General features: G+C 65.3%; 3 protein-coding genes across 3 annotated transcripts; 1 reads left to right on the top strand and 2 right to left on the bottom strand.

The window, feature by feature from the left end:
* The first annotated feature begins 531 nt into the window (after positions 1-531).
* Positions 532-3,310, top strand: MRPS26 (mitochondrial ribosomal protein S26). The gene is given in 5 exon segments (XM_075422137.1): positions 532-691; positions 693-808; positions 2,049-2,186; positions 2,661-2,784; positions 3,093-3,310. Coding segments are annotated over 5 exon segments (669 nt in total). The 5' UTR covers position 532; the 3' UTR covers positions 3,225-3,310.
* A 1,051-nt stretch (positions 3,311-4,361) lies between these two features.
* On the bottom strand, positions 4,362-5,739 carry LOC142361526 (neurophysin 1-like). Its single transcript, XM_075422136.1, has 3 exons — positions 5,620-5,739; positions 5,345-5,549; positions 4,362-4,437 (listed from the first exon to the last, which is right to left on the bottom strand). Exons 1-3 carry the CDS (start codon positions 5,737-5,739, stop codon positions 4,388-4,390), a joined length of 375 nt encoding a protein of 124 aa, XP_075278251.1. The 3' UTR covers positions 4,362-4,387.
* Positions 5,740-8,114: 2,375 nt separating this feature from the next.
* On the bottom strand, positions 8,115-10,300 carry LOC142361525 (vasotocin-neurophysin VT). The gene is made up of 3 exons (XM_075422135.1): positions 10,082-10,300; positions 9,538-9,739; positions 8,115-8,363 (listed from the first exon to the last, which is right to left on the bottom strand). Exons 1-3 carry the CDS (start codon positions 10,199-10,201, stop codon positions 8,200-8,202), a joined length of 486 nt encoding a protein of 161 aa, XP_075278250.1. The 5' UTR covers positions 10,202-10,300; the 3' UTR covers positions 8,115-8,199.
* Between the last annotated feature and the right edge of the window lie 5,332 nt (positions 10,301-15,632).

Raw genomic sequence — 15,632 nt, 5'->3', positions numbered from 1 at the left:
GCGCGGCTGAGCCGCACCCACCGACCCCACGCGGGACCGCGACCCACCCCACGCGGGACCCCCCCCGCGCAATAAAAGCGGCTCGGGGGGGGTGTCACGTGAACAGTGTCCCGCGTGGGTGTGTGCGGGGAGGACTGCGGGCCGCGGGGTTGGTGTCTCGCGTGGGGCGGTGCTTGGGGGGGGACCGTGTCTCTCGCGGGGGGGGGGGGAAGTCCCGTGGGCGGTGCCGCGTCGCGGGGGGTGGGGGCGTGTCCCGTGGGCGGGGCTGTATCTAGTGGGGGGGGCCTTGCCCCGTGGGTGGAGCCATGTCCTGTGGCGGGGAGCCATTCCCCGTAGGCGGAGCCTTGCGGCGTGGGCGGAGCCGTGCCCCGTGGGCGGAGCCGTGCCCCGTGGGGCTGTGCCGCGCCCCGCACTACATTTCCCGTCAGCCCCTGCGCCATGGCTCCCTTTCCCCCGGCGCCTCGCGGTTCGGGGCGGGGCGGTGGGGTTTCGTCACTTCCGGTCTCGCGGCCCCGCCCCGTCCGCCGCCGCCATGCTGCCGGCGCTGTGGCGCTGCCGCCCGGGCCCGGCCCTGGGGGCCGCGTTGGGCCCCGCGTTGGGCCCCGCCGCCCGGCCGGGAGCGGGAGCCGGGCCCGGGGCCTGCTGGGAGCCGCGGGTGGTCCCGGCGCGGGGCCGCAAGACGCGGCACGACCCCCCCCGCCAAGTCGAAGGCGTCGCGGGTGAAGATGCCGCCGCCCGTCGACCCCGAGGAGCTGCTGGTGGTCCTGGAGCGGTACCGGCTGCACCGGCTGCTGCTCCGCGCCCTCCGGTACCCGTCCGGCGGGGGGGCTGGCTGTGGGGCGGCTGTGGGGCCGGGTATGGGGTTGGGGGGCCGGCTGTGGGGCTGGTGGGGCCGGCTATGGGGGTGGGGGGGCTGGCTGTGGGGCTCTGAAGCTGCTGTGGAGCCGGGTATGGGTTTGGGGGACTGGGTTTGGGGTTGGGGGGCTGGCTCTGGGGCCGGGTGCGGGGCTCTGAAGGTGCTGTGGGGCCGGGTGCGGGGCTCTGAAGCTGCTGTGGAGCCGGGTATGGGTTTGGGGGACTGGGTTTGGGGTTGGGGGGCTGGCTCCGGGGCTGGGATGGGGCTTTGAAGGTGCTGTGGGGCCGGGTGCGGGGCTCTGAAGCTGCTGTGGAGCCGGGTATGGGTTTGGGGGACTGGGTTTGGGGTTGGGGGGCTGGCTCTGGGGCCGGGTGCGGGGCTCTGAAGCTGCTGTGGGGCCGGGTGCGGGGCTCTGAAGCTGCTGTGGGGCCGGGTGCGGGGCTCTGAAGCTGCTGTGAGGCCGGGTACGGGGCTCTGAAGCTGCTGTGCGGCCGGGTATGGGGCCGCTGTGGTGCAGGGTGCTGTGGGTAGGGCTGTGGGGCTGCTGTGGGGCAGGGGAGGGTTGGGCTTGTGGTGCGGAATTGGGTTGTGGGGCTGCTTGTGAGGGAGAAGGCTGGCTGTGGGGCTGGTTATGGGACAGGGGGCTGGCTGTAGGGCTGTGGGGCTGCTGTGGGGCTCTGGGATTGCTGTGGGGCAGGAGAGGGTTGGGGGGCTGGGTATGGGGCTGGTTGTAGGGTAGGGGGCTAGCTGTGGGGCTGGGTATGGGGCAGGCTGCTGAGTGTGGGGTTGCTCTGGGGCAGGACATGGTTCGGGGACTGGACATGGGGTTGGGGGGCTGGCTGTGGGGTTGAGGGGCTGAGCATGGGGTGGTTGCGCGGCAGGGTGCTGGGTGGGGGGCTGCTGGGGGGCAGGGGAAGGTTGGAGGACTGAATATGGGGTTGGGGGGCTGGGTATGGAGTTGGGGGGCTGAGTATGGGGCGGCTGTGGGGCAGGGTGCTGGGTGGGGGGCTGCTGGGTGGCAGGGGAAGGTTGTTGGGGGGGGCTCTGGGGCCGCTTTGGAGCAGGGGTGGCTGGACTCCGGGTTGGTGTGGGGCAGGGGAGGGCCGGGGCCATGGGGCTCTGCCGTGGGGCAGCTTTGGGAGAAGCCCCCGGGGCCGGAACTCAGCGACCCCCCCCCTTTCCCCCCACCCAGGGCCGAGTTCCGGGCCGAGGTGGTGCAGAAGAAGCGGGAGGCCCTGCTCTGCGCGGAGGACACGGCGGCGCTGGCCGAGGAGCACCGACACCTGATGGCCTGGAACGCAGCCGAGAACGCCCGGCAGCGGGCGCGCAGGTCAGGCAGCGCCAGCCCGGGGTGCTGGGGGGGAACCACCGCCCTCCACGGCTCCGGTTTTTCCTTCCGCAGAACCGAACTCGACACCGGGGCCGGGTAGAGCCGGGCTTGGTTTTTACAAAGGCGCTCGGCGTGATTTTTTGACCTGTTTTTAAGCGCGCACGCAGCCGTCCCTCGGCCCGTCGCGAAGCCCTGGCGCTTCCCCGTCCCGGTCCCGCCGGGAGAATCGTGGACTCCGACTTGGAGCTCCCCAGGCGAGCGTCTGCACCGCTGCTCGTCGGCCCGAACCCGGCTGCTTTACGGTTCTGCGTTCGTTTTTCTCTTGTGGGAGGAAGGGGAACGCTCTTCATCCCCGTGCTGGGGGGGCTCTGTTCCTTCCCCTTCATTCTGGCTGCGCAGACGTGGCGGCTTCGCATCCCTCGGGATCAGCAAACCCTTGTTTGGTTTATTTTCCCCCTCCTTTCCGCGTGGCAGAGAGGAACGGCTTAGGAAAGAAGAGGAAGAAGAGAAGAGGCAGAAGTTAGAGGCTGCGGAGAAGCAGGCTGAGAAGATGGAGGCTTTCCTGAAGGAGAAGGAGAAGGAGGTTCTGCAGCTGCAGGTGAGAGCGGCCGGTGCTGTGGCAGCGACGCGGAAAGCCGTCGGCTGGTTTTCCGGAGAATCTTGATGTCGGTAGCTGGGGAGGCGAGCGTTGGCGCCTCGCGGGGGTGCTGACAGCGCGCGGGATGGGGCGGAGGTGGAGCGAGAGCTCGGAGAACCGGCTGGGATAATCCTGGGTGGGAGAAGAAAGGTTTCCTCCGCCCGGGCTCGGCTCCTGCTGAGGTCCCGGCGGGGCTGGTGGCATGGTGGGGGTCTGGCGGAGAGCCCCGAGCTCCAGGCGTAACGAGCCGGCGCTTCTCCTTCGCTCAGGAGGAAGCCAAGACCTTCATCACTGCCGAGAACCTGGAGGCGCGGATCGAGGAGTGCCTGGACAACCCTCGCAACTACAACTTCGCCATCGACAGGGACGGGCGGATCGTCAGACGGACGGTGTTGTCTTAGCGGCCCGGTTTCGGTCCAGAGGCTCCGCTTACGAGCCGGTTTCTTCCCTTTCATGTATAAATCAGCCGTGGGATCGTTGGAGAAAGCCTGCGGCTCCGGCTGTGGTTCTTGCGAAGACTCAGCGCCCGCGGGAACCAGGGCGAGGGAGAAACTCGGGCTGGCGGCGAGCGGTGAAGGCGCTGGGCTCTGCCTCAGCCCTGCGAGGGGGCGGAGGAGCTGCTGCCGCTCGTGTGCCCGTCACGATTCCACCTCCCGCGGGGTTGGGTCCCTCCGAAAAGCGCGGAGGCTCTGAGCTCCCCGCTGTGGCCGCTGTTCGCGTCTCGACCCCTCTAGGCGCTTTGGGACGAAAGTGGGGTCGGAACGGCTTTGTGGGAAGCGCTGGCCCTGTGGCTTTTGGTGGTGGAGGGGACAGAATCTCAGAATGGTTGGGGTTGGAAGGGACCTCTGTGGGTCACCCAGCCCAACCCCCTGCCCAAGCAGGGTCACCCACAGCAGGCTGCACAGCACCGCGTCCAGGCGGGTCTGGAATATCTCCAGAGAAGGAGACTCCACAGCCTCCCTGGGCAGCCTGGGCCAGGGCTCCGTCACCCTCAGAATGAAGAAGTTCTTCCTCATCTTCAGCTGGAGCTTCCTCTGCTTCAGTTTGTGCCTGTTGCCCCTTGTCCTGTTGCTGGGCACCACTGGAAAGAGTCTGGCCCCGTCCTCCTGACCCCCACCTTGCAGATATTTATATTATATATTAATTTTCAGACTGAGCTATGCTTGCCCTGGGGCTCCCCAAGCGTGCTGGAGGTCAGTTGCGCCCCAAAATCGCTGCTTTTTGGGCTGCCAGCTGGGCGCTCACTGCGGTGCAGCTGAAGCCTGGTCCCACCACCCGCCCATCCCCCTGCCCCCCGCCCTCGCTCCTTCCATCTGCACTCCTAGAAACGGCATTTTCTCTCCAGCCAGCCCTCCCCAGCAGTTGGAGTCCAAGCCAAAACCAGGCAAACGCGTGGAAAACACAGACTTTGGGCTTTTTTTTTTCTCCGTACAAGTTTTATTTCTAATGAAGATCATCGCTTAAATCTTGAGTCGCAGACCTGGGCTCGTCTGTTCTCGGCTCGGTAGATGTGGAAGCGGCCGACTGGCCGAGGGGTCCTGCGGGTTCCTCCCTCCGGGGTGGTCTATGTGAAGAGCGTGTCTTGGTCGCAGGACGCGTCGGCCACGCAGCCCTCTGCGTGGGGAGAAAGGGGAGAGCCCCGCGTCAGCCGAGGCGGCACGGACCTGCCCGCAGAGACCCCCGTCTGCACAGCACCGAGCGAGACGGCGGCGGCATCGTGCCCTGGAGCTCCCCGGGCTCTGGAGCGAGACCTCCGGTGGGGTCTGACTGAGGAGAGAGGCTGGGATTTGGGGAAGAGCCTGGTGAAAGGGCTACAAGGATGAGGAGGGGACTGGAGCATCTCTCCTACGAGTTGAGGCTGAGGGAGCTGGGCTTGTTCAGCCTGGAGAAGAGAAGGCTGCGAGGGGACCTTCGAAATGCCTCTAAATATCTGCAGGGTGGGGGTCAGGAGGACGGGGCCAGACTCTTTCCAGTGGTGCCCAGCGACAGGACAAGAGGCAATGGGCACAAACTGAAGCAGAGGAAGCTCCAGCTGAAGATGAGGAAGAACTTCTTCCCTCTGAGGGTGCCGGAGCCCTGGCCCAGGCTGCCCAGGGAGGCTGTGGAGTCTCCTTCTCTGGAGATATTCCAGCCCCGCCTGGCCGCGGTGCTGTGCAGCCTGCTGTGGGTGACCCTGCTTGGGCAGGGGGTTGGACTGGGTGACCCCCAGAGGTCCCTGCCGACCCTGACCGTTCTGTGACAGTGGGACGGGGCGTGGGCTGTGGGAACCCTGCTGCTCGCTCAGCCCCCCACCACCCCCAATTCGTTTGCTGCTTGCTTCCCCCCGTTCCCCAAACCCTCCCAGGCCATTGTCACCTTCCGCGGGGTCGGGATCCCCCCCCGAGCGGGGTGGCCCTGCCTGTTGGGGACAGAGGTGACAAACATGACCCTTCGGGTGACGTCCCCTCTCCCGCATCCCCCCTGTGCCCTCTGCCCCGTGCCGAGAGTCCCGGCATGGCCGGGGTCCCGCCGCCGCCCTCACCGCTGCTGCAGCAGATGCCGGGGGCCGCGCAGCTCGCTCCGCCGTCGCCGCAGGCTTTGCCCCCCGACTCGCAGGGCGTCGGCAGGAAGCTCTCCTCCCGGCATCGCAGCGTTTCGGCCGTGCCCAGGTAACAGCCCAGCTCGTCTCCGCAGCAGATGCCCGGCCCGAAGCAGCGACCCTTGTTCCTGGGACCGCAGGGCAGGCACTGCACGGCGGCGGGGGGTTAGGGGGTCTGGGCTCGGGGTGAGCCATTCCCCCATCCCACCGGGACCTACCTTCCTGATGTCCGCCTCCGGCACGGCTCTCTTGCCCCCGATGGGGCAGTTCTGGATGTAGCAGGCGGAGGAGAGGGCCAGGAGCCCCAGGAGGGCGAGGGCGAGCGTCTTGCAGGGCATGGCCGCGGTCTCGGAGAGCTCGCCGCCCGCTCGTCCCGACGCGTTTATATAGCGCCAGCTCCCGCTTCCCCGCGCCGGCACCGGCGTCACCCGCTGCCCTTAAAAACCAGAAGGCATTGCTCGCCACACCGGAGGGCTCCGCTAATAGCCGGAGGTCGAGGACGTGAGGTCAAGGCCGAGGTGTTGGTTTGCTCCGCGGCGGGAGGGAGGGGGAAGCGCGAGGAGGCTGCGGGCGGTGTTTGGGGCTCGGGTCCGGCTTGCGGCTCGTTGCTCCCCGTCCCCTTCGTGGGGGGACGGAGGACGGCGTCGCCGCGACCCGGGAGTGGGGCGAGCGGGGGGCTTTGTGCTTCCACAGAACCACAGCAAGGTCAGGGTTGGCAGGGACCTCTGTGGGTCACCCAGCCCAACCCCCTGCCCAAGCAGGGTCACCCAGAGCAGGCTGCACAGCACCGCGTCCAGGCGGGGCTGGAATATCTCCAGAGAAGGAGACTCCACAGCCTCCCTGGGCAGCCTGGGCCAGGGCTCCGTCACCCTCAGAGGGAAGAAGTTCTTCCTCATCTTCAGCTGGAGCTTCCTCTGCTTCAGTTTGTGCCCGTTGCCCCTTGTCCTGTCGCTTGGCACCACTGGAAAGAGTCTGGCCCCATCCTCCTGACCCCCACCCTGCAGATATTTATAAACTTTTATTAGGGTCCCTTGGCTTTGGATCCATCCCGGTGAGGGGAAACCAAACCTGAGTCCTCCTCCGGGGCGGGACGCGCGGCGTTGGTCCTTGCCACCCCCCTGCCATTTGGGGGATGCGCAAGGCCGCGTGTCCCGCTCCGGGAGGGCGCAGACACCGAGCCCGTCCCCGCCTGCCTTCGTTCAGGCACCAAACTTCGTCGGCAAAGGCCCAAAAACCCAAATTCCCCCCTTGCTTCTGGTGCTTCACCGCGGTGCCCTGGACCGTGGCGGCGGCAGGTGACGGACCCCCACCCCCGGAGGAACAGCACCCAGGATGGGGCCGGTGCCGTCACGCGGGGTCCACCTCCGACCCCTCGCCTTCGTTAGCGCCATTAAGAGCTTCCCGCCTTGAATAAATTCCTCCGCCGCGGCCGAGCCTGGTGGCTGTCGAGACCGTGACCCCGGTTCCATCCCTGCGCCCGCTTAATTGGGAATTCGGCAGCCCGGAGCCGGAGAGCCGCGACCTCTCGTCGTCCCCACCGCCTTGCTTCGAGATCGGCCACTTAGTGCGGCGGTGGCGGCCGCGTCCTCGTCACCGGGCCGTGGTCCCGGGGGACGAGCCGGGCGCTGGGGTCTGCGTCAACGGGTGGGAAATGGGGCTCGGGACCTGCCGAGGGGCATCCGAGCGGCTCAGCCCTGGCTGGCGTCCCGCCGTGGCACGGGGTGGGGGGACAACACCGGCTGGGAGGCCCCCGCCGCTGGGCTGGGGGTGCCCGGACCCCCACGGGCAGGGTTGGGGTGCGTCTTGGGGAGACCAGCGTGGAAAAAAGCCCCCACCCCCAATTATCAGCCGCTGGTGGTCCTGCTGCCAGCCTGGAGCATCGCCCAGGGAGATGTTGGGGTTCACATCCTGGGCCCCATTTCTTCATCGCAGCATCTGGCTCAGCGTCACCCACCCGTGCTGCCGTGCCCCATCCCAAAGATTTTGGGGTGACTTTGGGTCCCCCCTCTCCTATGCCGGGTGAAGATGCTCGTTGCGGGTCCATCCTGCACCCCCTTGGAGGAGCTGCCATGGGCAGGATGAGTCCCACCGGCGTGGAGGAGCTCCACCTCCCCGGAGGTGCCACCTCCCTCGGGGACCTTATAAAGGACGAGCTGTCCCCCGCGCCGCGCCAGAGGGGAGCGGGGACCCCGCCGGGGTAAGAGGCCTGGGGAGGGTGCGGGGTGGGGGTGACCGTACCCCTGATCTGGGGGGAGAAGGGGGGGAACAACCAGGGGGACCCATCCTGCCCATCGCTGCGGGGAGGGGACCAGCGTGGTGGGCGATGGTGGGGAAGGAGACCAGACCCTGGGGGGGGTTGCGTGAAGCTTGGGACCCCAAACCTTTCTGCTCTCGGGGTTTGGTTTTGGGTGGTTTTCCTCGCTTTTCATCGTTTTTTAGGTTCCTGAAGGTGACGGGGCCCCGAGTCCGCCCCAGAGAGGGGTCTTGGTCGCGGGGTGAGGTGATGGTGGGGCACCCCCGGGGCTGGGGGGGTGCCGGGAGGCTCAGCACCCCCGGGCGCTGCCGGATCGGTGTCCCCATCCCGCCGTGATGGGAGCTGAACTGGGTGGGGATCTGGGGAGTTCGGGGGGATGAGCACCCACCAACCTCCAACCCCACCATCCCCGAGCCCCCTGTGCCCCATCCCCAGCGCCTCAGACGAAGCCACCACAGTGCACGAGGACTTTTATTGGGTCTCATATTTACAAGGCTGGGGTGGGGGGATCGGTGTTGGGGGGGGGGATGCCCGGCACCCCGGCTCAGAGGGGGGGGTTCTTGCCCTGCTGCTGCCGGTTCGCCAAGTGCATCAGCTTGAGGAGCAGATCTCCGGCCGAGCCGTCCAGCACCGTCAGGTTCTTCTCCGCCGTCTCCCGAGCCCCCTCGTCGCCCTCGTCCAGGCAGCCGGCGTCCATCGCGCAGGTTTCTGCGACAGAAAGCGAGACGGCGGGGTGGGGGGGGTGGGATTTGTTGTTAGAAAACGACGAGAGTTTGATTTTTGGGTGGGGAAGGGGTTGGTGGCAGCCAAGGCGGGGGGGGGGGTGGGGTGGTTTCGCTTTCTGGTTTCTCGCTTTCTGGGCTCCCCAGTTCAAGAAAGGTGAGGAGCGACTGGAGAGAGTCCAGCGGAGGGCTGCGAGGATGAGGAGGGGACTGGAGCATCTCTCCTACGAGGAGAGGCTGAGGGAGCTGGGCTTGTTCAGCCTGGAGAAGAGAAGGCTGAGAGGGGACCTTCGAAATGCCTTTAAATATCTGCAGGGTGGGGATCAGGAGGACGGGGCCAGACTCTTTCCAGTGGTGCCCAGCGACAGGACAAGGGGCAACGGGCACAAACTGAAGCAGAGGAAGCTCCAGCTGAAGATGAGGAAGAACTTCTTCCCTCTGAGGGTGCCGGAGCCCTGGCCCAGGCTGCCCAGGGAGGTTGTGGAGTCTCCTTCTCTGGAGATATTCCAGCCCCGCCTGGACATGGTCCTCTGCAGCCTGCTGTGGGTGACCCTGCTTGGGCAGGGGGTTGGGCTGGGTGACCCCCAGAGGGCCCTCCCAACCCCTGCCATGCTGGGATTCTGTGGGGGTCCCGCAGAGCTCGCGCTCCAGCTTTGTCGCCGCGTTAACCCGGCAGTGGGGCTGGCTGGGCTTTCTCCGGTGCTGCGGGGGGGATGGGGAGGGGGCTCCGAGCCCCATCCTCCTCGCAGAGCCAGAGAATCGTGGGATCGTGGCATGGTTTGGGTGGGAAGGGACCTTTCAGGGCCATCTAGCCCAACCCCCCTGCAATGAGCAGGGACATCTTCAACTGGATCAGGTTGCTCAGAGCCCCGTCCAACCTGGCCTGGAATGTTCCCAGGGACGGGGCATCGACCACCTCTCTGGGCAGCCTGGGCCAGGGCCTCACCACCCTCAGCGTAAAAAATTCCTTCTCTGTATCCAGCCTGGCCCTGACTATCCCCAAACCATCCCAAAATGCGGACGACACCACCGCTCCGTGCCTCAGTTTCCCCATGCAGCAGGCGAGGGCGAGCTCCCGTGCCACGGGGATCCCCCCTCGCCCCCGAGACACCCCCAGCCCTCCCGGCCGTGCCCCCGCCGCGCCGACCCCCTGCTCTCACCGGCCGTGCAGCAGATGCCGGCCGCGGCGCAGCGGCCGCCGGAGCCGCAGGGCTGCCCGCCGGCCTGGCAGGGCGAAGGCAGGTAGTCTTCCTCGGTGCAGCGCCGCGTCTCCGCCGTGCCCAGGTAGCAGCCCAGCTCCGCGCCGCAGCAGATGCCGGGGCCGAAGCAGTTGCCTCTGTTCCCCGGGCCGCAGGGCATGCACTGGGGGGGGGAAGGAACCGCTTCAGCCCTCCCCGTACCCCCAAAAACCAGGGGGGTTGCACCCCGCTGCCCCTCATGTCGTGTCCCCCCACCATGGGTGTGCTCAGCTGTGGCCAAACTCCGTCCCCAGCTTGAGGTGACAGCAGCACTTTGGGTGTCACCCATTCCTCCGCCACCGCCCCCACCGCGTGCCCTTGGGCATGTTCCCCAGCCCGCCCCAAAAACGGGGCGCGCCGTGCAGCTTGGAGGGGTGTGGCAGAACCAAGGGGAACCTCTGCACCCCACGGAGCCGCTAAATCCCCCCCGAACCCCCCATCCCACCCCCCAACCCCCCCCCCGTACCTGTCGGAGGGCCGCGTCGGCCAGGGCCCGCTTGCCGCCCCGGGGGCAGTTCTGGATGTAGCAGGCGGAGGAGAGGGCGAGGAGGCAGAGGAAGGAGAGGGGCAGCGAAGGCTCTGCCATGGCGGAGGAGGGTGCCCGCGGCCGTGCCACGCGTGCCAGGGGAAGCCGGCCGTCTGGCCCCCGTGCCTCGCCAGCCGCTATTTATGCTGCTGTCGCCCCTTCCCAGGGGAGGAGAAGGAGGAGGAGGAGGAGGAAGAAGAGGGCTGGGTTGTTTTTTGGTTTTGTGGTTGTTTTTTGGGTTGTTTTTTTTCTTCCCTGTCTTTCTTATTTTTTTTTTTTTAACCCAAATCGCATCCAAGCAGATGTGTAATCGAGGTGATTCAGTGGAGCAGCGCAAGCGGCTGCGCTGGGGCTGGTGAATCCCCTCCTGCCCCCAGCCCGGGCTGCTCCCAGGGGCGCGGGGGCCCCCCCCAGGGATGGGCAGCCCCTGGGGAAGGGGGGGGCCGGGTTGGGGAGGCTCGGGAGGTGCCGGTCTGGGTGGGATGTGGGTGTGGGGAGAGGCACTGGTTTGGGGAGGGATGCCAGTTTGGGAGGGATACTGGTTTAGGAGATGCTGGCTGGGGAGGGACGTGGTTTTGGGGAGCGATGCGGGGTTTTGGGGAGAGATGCGGGCTTTTGGGAGGGATACAGGTTTTTGGGGAGGGATGCAGGTTTTTGGGGAGGGATGCAGGTTTTGGGGAGCAATGTGGGTTTTGGGGAGGGATGTGGTTTTTGGTTAGGGATGCAGGTTTTTGGGAGGGATGAGGTTTTTGGGGAGGGATGCGGGTTTTTGGGGAGGGATGCGGGTTTTTGGGAGGGATATGGGTTTTGAGGAGCAATGTGATTTTTTGGGAGAGATGCAGGTTTTTGGGGGGATGTGGTTTTTGGGGAGGGATGCTCAGTCAGAAGGTGCTGGTTTGGAGAGGGTTTTTGGTTTGGGAGGCTGCTGGCCTGGGAGGGATGCAGTTTTTGGGAGGGATACGGGTTTTGGGGAGCAATGTCGGTTTTGGGGAGCGATGCGGGTTTTTGGGAGGGATGCAGTTTTTGGGGGGGGATGTGGGTTTCTGGGGAGGGATGTGGGTTTTTGGGAGGGATACGGTTTTTGGGGAGGGATGCAGGTTTTTGGGAGGGACTGCAGTTTTTCAGAAGGTGCTGGTTCGGAGACGGTTTTTGGTTTGGGAGGCTGCTGGCCTGCGAGGGATGCAGTTCTTGGGAGGAATGCGTTTTTTGGGGAGGGATGCGGATTTTGGGGAGGGACCTGGGTTTTTGGGAGGGATGCAGGTTTTTGGGGAGGGATGCAGGTTTTTGGGAGGGATGCGGATTTTGGGGAGGGACATGGGTTTTTGGGAGGGATGCAGGTTTTGAGGAGGGATGCGGGTTTTTGGGAGGGATGTGGTTTTTGGGGTGGGATGCAGGTTTTGAGGAGGGATGTGGTTTTTGGGAGGGATGCTCAGTCAGAAGGCGCTGGTTCGGAGAGGGTTTTTGGTTTGGGAGGCTGCTGGCCTGGGAAGGATGTGGATTTTGGAAGGGCTGCTCAGTCAGAAGATGCTGGTTCCAGTAGGGTTGCTGGTTTAGAAGGATGCTGGGCTGGGAGGGATCCTGGTTTGGAGGCCGCTGGTTTGGGGAGAGGTGCTGGTCTGGGGAGGGGTGCTGGTCTGGGGAGGGGTGCTGGTTCGGATGACGCTGGGCTGGGAGGGGGTGCTGGAGGGGAGAGGTTGGGTCAGGACTGGGGGAGAACTCTGGGGTGCACCTAAACCAAGGGGCTCAGCCGGCCCGCAGAGCACTGGGGTGCAGAGCAGGACCCAGCGCTGCCACCCACCACCCACCCGCCTCTTCCACCGCTTTTTGTCCAAGAAACCAGGAGGCAGAGAAAGCAACGGTGGGGGGGGAGAGGAAAAGGAGACCAAAAAACCCAAACACCCCTTCGGGTCTGGCATTGAGTGGCCCTTTGGCACCCAGCAGGTCCCGCTCGCGCTGAGACCCGGCACGCTCGTGTCTCCGATGGGCTGTTGGAAACGTCGCTACGGGGCAAACGGTGGCCAAAAAAAAAAATCCCTCCCCGCACCATCCAGCCCTGAATATTCCTGCCAGTCCCAGACCCCACCCCAGCACCGCCGAGGGTGACCTCGGCAGCGTGAAATTAATATGTGGGGGTGGGGGGCGGGGAATCAGGTGCCCTAAGGAGCATCCGCCGCCCCCCCAAAGCGCTGATGGTCAGCAGGGGCTCGTTTGGGGGTGCTGGGAGGGTTGGGATGGGCAATGGAGGGATGGGGGGGGGTCCTGCCAGCTGTGGGTCAGCCTTTGGGGTGGTCTCCTACCCTTCAGCTCACCCTGAACTCATCTTCATCAAAGGGGGGGAACTGAGCTGGGGGGGGGGTGAACTCCAAGAGCATCACTTCACTGCCTGGAGGGAAACTGAGGCACGCAGGGGTAAGGGCAGCATCTCTTTTGGGGTCTGCTCCCACCTCCCACCCTGGGATTTTGGAGGGGTGCATCAACCCCGGGGGGGGGGGGGATGAGTGTGCTGGGTTTTGAGGGGTCCTGGGTTTTTTGATGGGTAAAATGAGGGTGATTCCCCCCTGGGGAGGGGTGAAGGCACCCACAGCCCCCGACTCGGGGCTCGCTGGGACCGAGCTGCTGAGACAGAGACGCTGAATCACCCACGCGGGGCGGCCGTGGGCAGCTTTAATGACCGGGATGATTCGCGCCGGCCACGCTTCCCCGGCCAAATCCGTCCCTTCGCAGCGGGAGCCGGAGCCCGGTTGCGTCGCAGGCCGGAGGAGGACGCAAAAGCCCTCGGCTGGGACAACTTTTCTTTAAAAGAAACCCAAATGTCAGCGCTAAATTGGGTGTTAGGTGCTCATGCTCCGTCTCTTCATTACTGTATCGTAAAATTACATTAGCCGGGAACGAGCTGCATTCAAATGACTCTGTGTCTGGAATGATAACGCGGGAATATGAGATTAAAATGTAATTATGCTCTTTAAAGTCAAGGAAGGTTAATAAAATGTTTTTTCCGAGTTGCAGAGGCTCCGCAGCCGCAACGCAGAATCACTTACGGGAATCAAGGGAAGGGGGAGACGGGGGGGGGTGGGGGCAAAAAATATATAAGAAAACACAAAAATGGGGTTTTGGGGATGAAAATAATGGGGTCAGCCAGGGCGAGTCATGGAGGGGCAGTGATCTCAGGGTGATGGGGATTCCTGGGGTGGGCAGGCCCAGCCGGGAGCATCCTTGCGGGGCGGCGATGCTCGCTGGTACCCGGCCGCGGCCCCGGGGCGATGCCGGGGCCCCCAGCCCCTGCTCGCTGCTTCGGGGCTACCCGAATCCGTGCTCCAAACCCCCCAACATGAGCCATGGAGGGGGGGCGAGCGTCCCCCTTCCCCGCGTCCCCAGCGCCGATTTGCTCTGCCACGTCCCCGCTCTTTCCCCAGGCTCTTGCGGGGCCCCAGAGGAGCCCCCTTCGTTAGCGCTGATCTCCTAACGACATGCGAGGCGGGCGAGGCGGGTGCCGCGGCATTAATTAATTAATTAAGCCGCCTGCTATCTATAACCCAGCTCGCCGCCGCTCGCAGAGGAAAGCCCCAAAGGACCCGCCACGGGGTGGGGAGCGGGCAGCGCCCGCAAATCCCCCTGCTCATCCCTCCAGCTCCGCCAAAACACAGCCCCGGCCGTTCACCGGCCGCCAGCAAAGGGGCTGGGGGCTGCCGGAGGGGCTCGGCCGCGGGGCTTCGCCGCTTGTGCCCTTCCCAATCGCCTTCCGTGTCGGGGAATGACCCGGCTGGCGGGAAGCGGGGTGTCCGGCAGCGCCCCGCGGTGCTCCCACCCTGCCTGGCATGGAGAAAGCCCTCGGCCGCAGCCGCAAAGCATCGTCGCCCCAAAGCATCGTCGCTGCGCAGAAATGGCGGCGATTTTCCAGCCCTGGAGCAATGCCGCTCTCGCACGGGGTCAGGGCGAAGCGCCAGCGTATCCCCCTCCCACCCCCTTTGTTAGTGGCGGGAGCTTCGTTAGCGGTGAAGGCTCCACCGGGGTATCTGAGGTGGGACAGAGGAGGGAGGTTTAAGCAGAATAAGTTAGAGGGTGTCTGGTGCCGCGTGGAAAGTTTGATTTTCCACCGATTTGCGCATTTTTCTGCCTGGGACCCACGGCAAGAGAAGGAGAAACTTTATTTTTCAGCCTGGAGAAGAGAAGGCTGAGAGGGGACCTAATATATACTTAGAAATATCTGCAGGGTGGATGTCAGGAGGATGGGGCCAGACTCTTTCCAGTGGTGCCCAGTGACAGGACAAGGGGCAACGGGCACAAACTGAAGCAGAGGAAGCTCCAGCTGAAGATGAGGAAGAACTTCTTCCCTCTGAGGGTGACGGAGCCCTGGCCCAGGCTGCCCAGGGAGGCTGTGGAGTCTCCTTCTCTGGAGATATTCCAGACCTTCTTGGACAAGGTCCTCTACAGCCTGCTCTGGGTGACCCTGCTTGGGCAGGGGGTTGGACTGGGTGACCCCCAGAGGTCCCTGCCAGCCCCGACCATTCTGTGATTCTGTGATTCTGTGATTTAGACGGCGATGGGAAGCGGGTCGGGCTGGCTCCCGTCTCCCGTCTGGGCGAGCCGACGCTCCCCAAGTGGGCCTGTCTCGGTGGCGTTTAGCGGCGACCGCTCGTCCCCGCGCCTGTCAGGAGCCTCTCAGGCGGTCGGCGCGAGCTCCCGGCTGACGGCGGGGTCGGCGGCTGGAGGCTGACGGGGCTGACGGCTGCTCCCGCAGCGCGTCGTGGCGAAAGGCGCTCCTCTGCCGCCACGATGCGATGGGAAAATCGCTCCGAAGGGCGACTGAAGAAGGAAGAGCAGCCGACGGGGCGATGGGCTGGGGTGTCACTGGTCCACCCGCTCCCATCCCGCTGGGACGCGGGCGTCATGCCGGGAGCTTGCTGACCGGCAAGGCACGGGTTTGTCCTCCTCAAACCACGTTAAAAGCAATCGCTCAGGCCTTCAAAAGTCGTTTCCCACCTCTCAAGGAGAAGACAGGCTCGGTGCCGGGAGATGAGTTTGCTCGTGGCATCTGCCCACCCCCCTCATCAGGAGAATTGCGGCGCGTCCCGGCAGAAGACCCCACAGAGAGCCGTGGCTGCACGAGTCCCGAGCCCCCAAGCCCCCGAGCCCACCTTCCCGGGTGCAGGGAGGGTCTCTGAGGTGCCCACTCACTCGCAGGCGGAGTGAGGAGGGGGACGTGAGCCCGGCTGGGGGGTACCTGGTGTCCCACCCCCCAGCAATGAGGTGGGCACGAATTCACCCCCCGTGCCAGCAAGAGGGGATGTGTGTGGGGGGCTGAAACCTGCTGCTGAAGGGTCCTGCGGGGGTAAGGAGGAGGAGGAATGGGGCGGATGAAGGCTCGGAGAAATCTGACGGAACATGGAGAGAAGTTGGGGCGATGCCCCCCTGCCACCCCTTCGTCCGGCTCCGCGCTCGCTCCCCGGGGAACGGAGGGAACCTCCGGAGACCACTCGCCCTGAACTTCTGA

This window comes from Opisthocomus hoazin, chromosome 5 (genome assembly GCF_030867145.1).
Source record: "Opisthocomus hoazin isolate bOpiHoa1 chromosome 5, bOpiHoa1.hap1, whole genome shotgun sequence".
Classification (NCBI taxonomy): Eukaryota; Metazoa; Chordata; class Aves; order Opisthocomiformes; family Opisthocomidae; genus Opisthocomus; species Opisthocomus hoazin.
The sequence above is the reverse complement of the archived record's forward strand: the minus strand, read 5'-3'. Positions and strand labels throughout refer to the sequence as shown.

Bases quoted from the DNA above. Each gene is read 5' to 3' on its own strand.
- LOC142361526 (XM_075422136.1), bottom strand. From the start codon at position 5,739: ATGCCCTGCAAGACGCTCGCCCTCGCCCTCCTGGGGCTCCTGGCCCTC. The intron at 5,550-5,619 runs GTAGGTCCCGGT...GCCGCCGTGCAG, and splicing joins CGGAGGCGGACATCAGGAAG to TGCCTGCCCTGCGGTCCCAG. The intron at 4,438-5,344 runs GTGAGGGCGGCG...CTCCCCACGCAG, and splicing joins CGGCATCTGCTGCAGCAGCG to AGGGCTGCGTGGCCGACGCG.
- LOC142361525 (XM_075422135.1), bottom strand. From the start codon at position 10,201: ATGGCAGAGCCTTCGCTGCCCCTCTCCTTCCTCTGCCTCCTCGCCCTC. The intron at 9,740-10,081 runs GTACGGGGGGGG...TCCCCCCCCCAG, and splicing joins CCGACGCGGCCCTCCGACAG to TGCATGCCCTGCGGCCCGGG. The intron at 8,364-9,537 runs GTGAGAGCAGGG...TTTCTGTCGCAG, and splicing joins CGGCATCTGCTGCACGGCCG to AAACCTGCGCGATGGACGCC.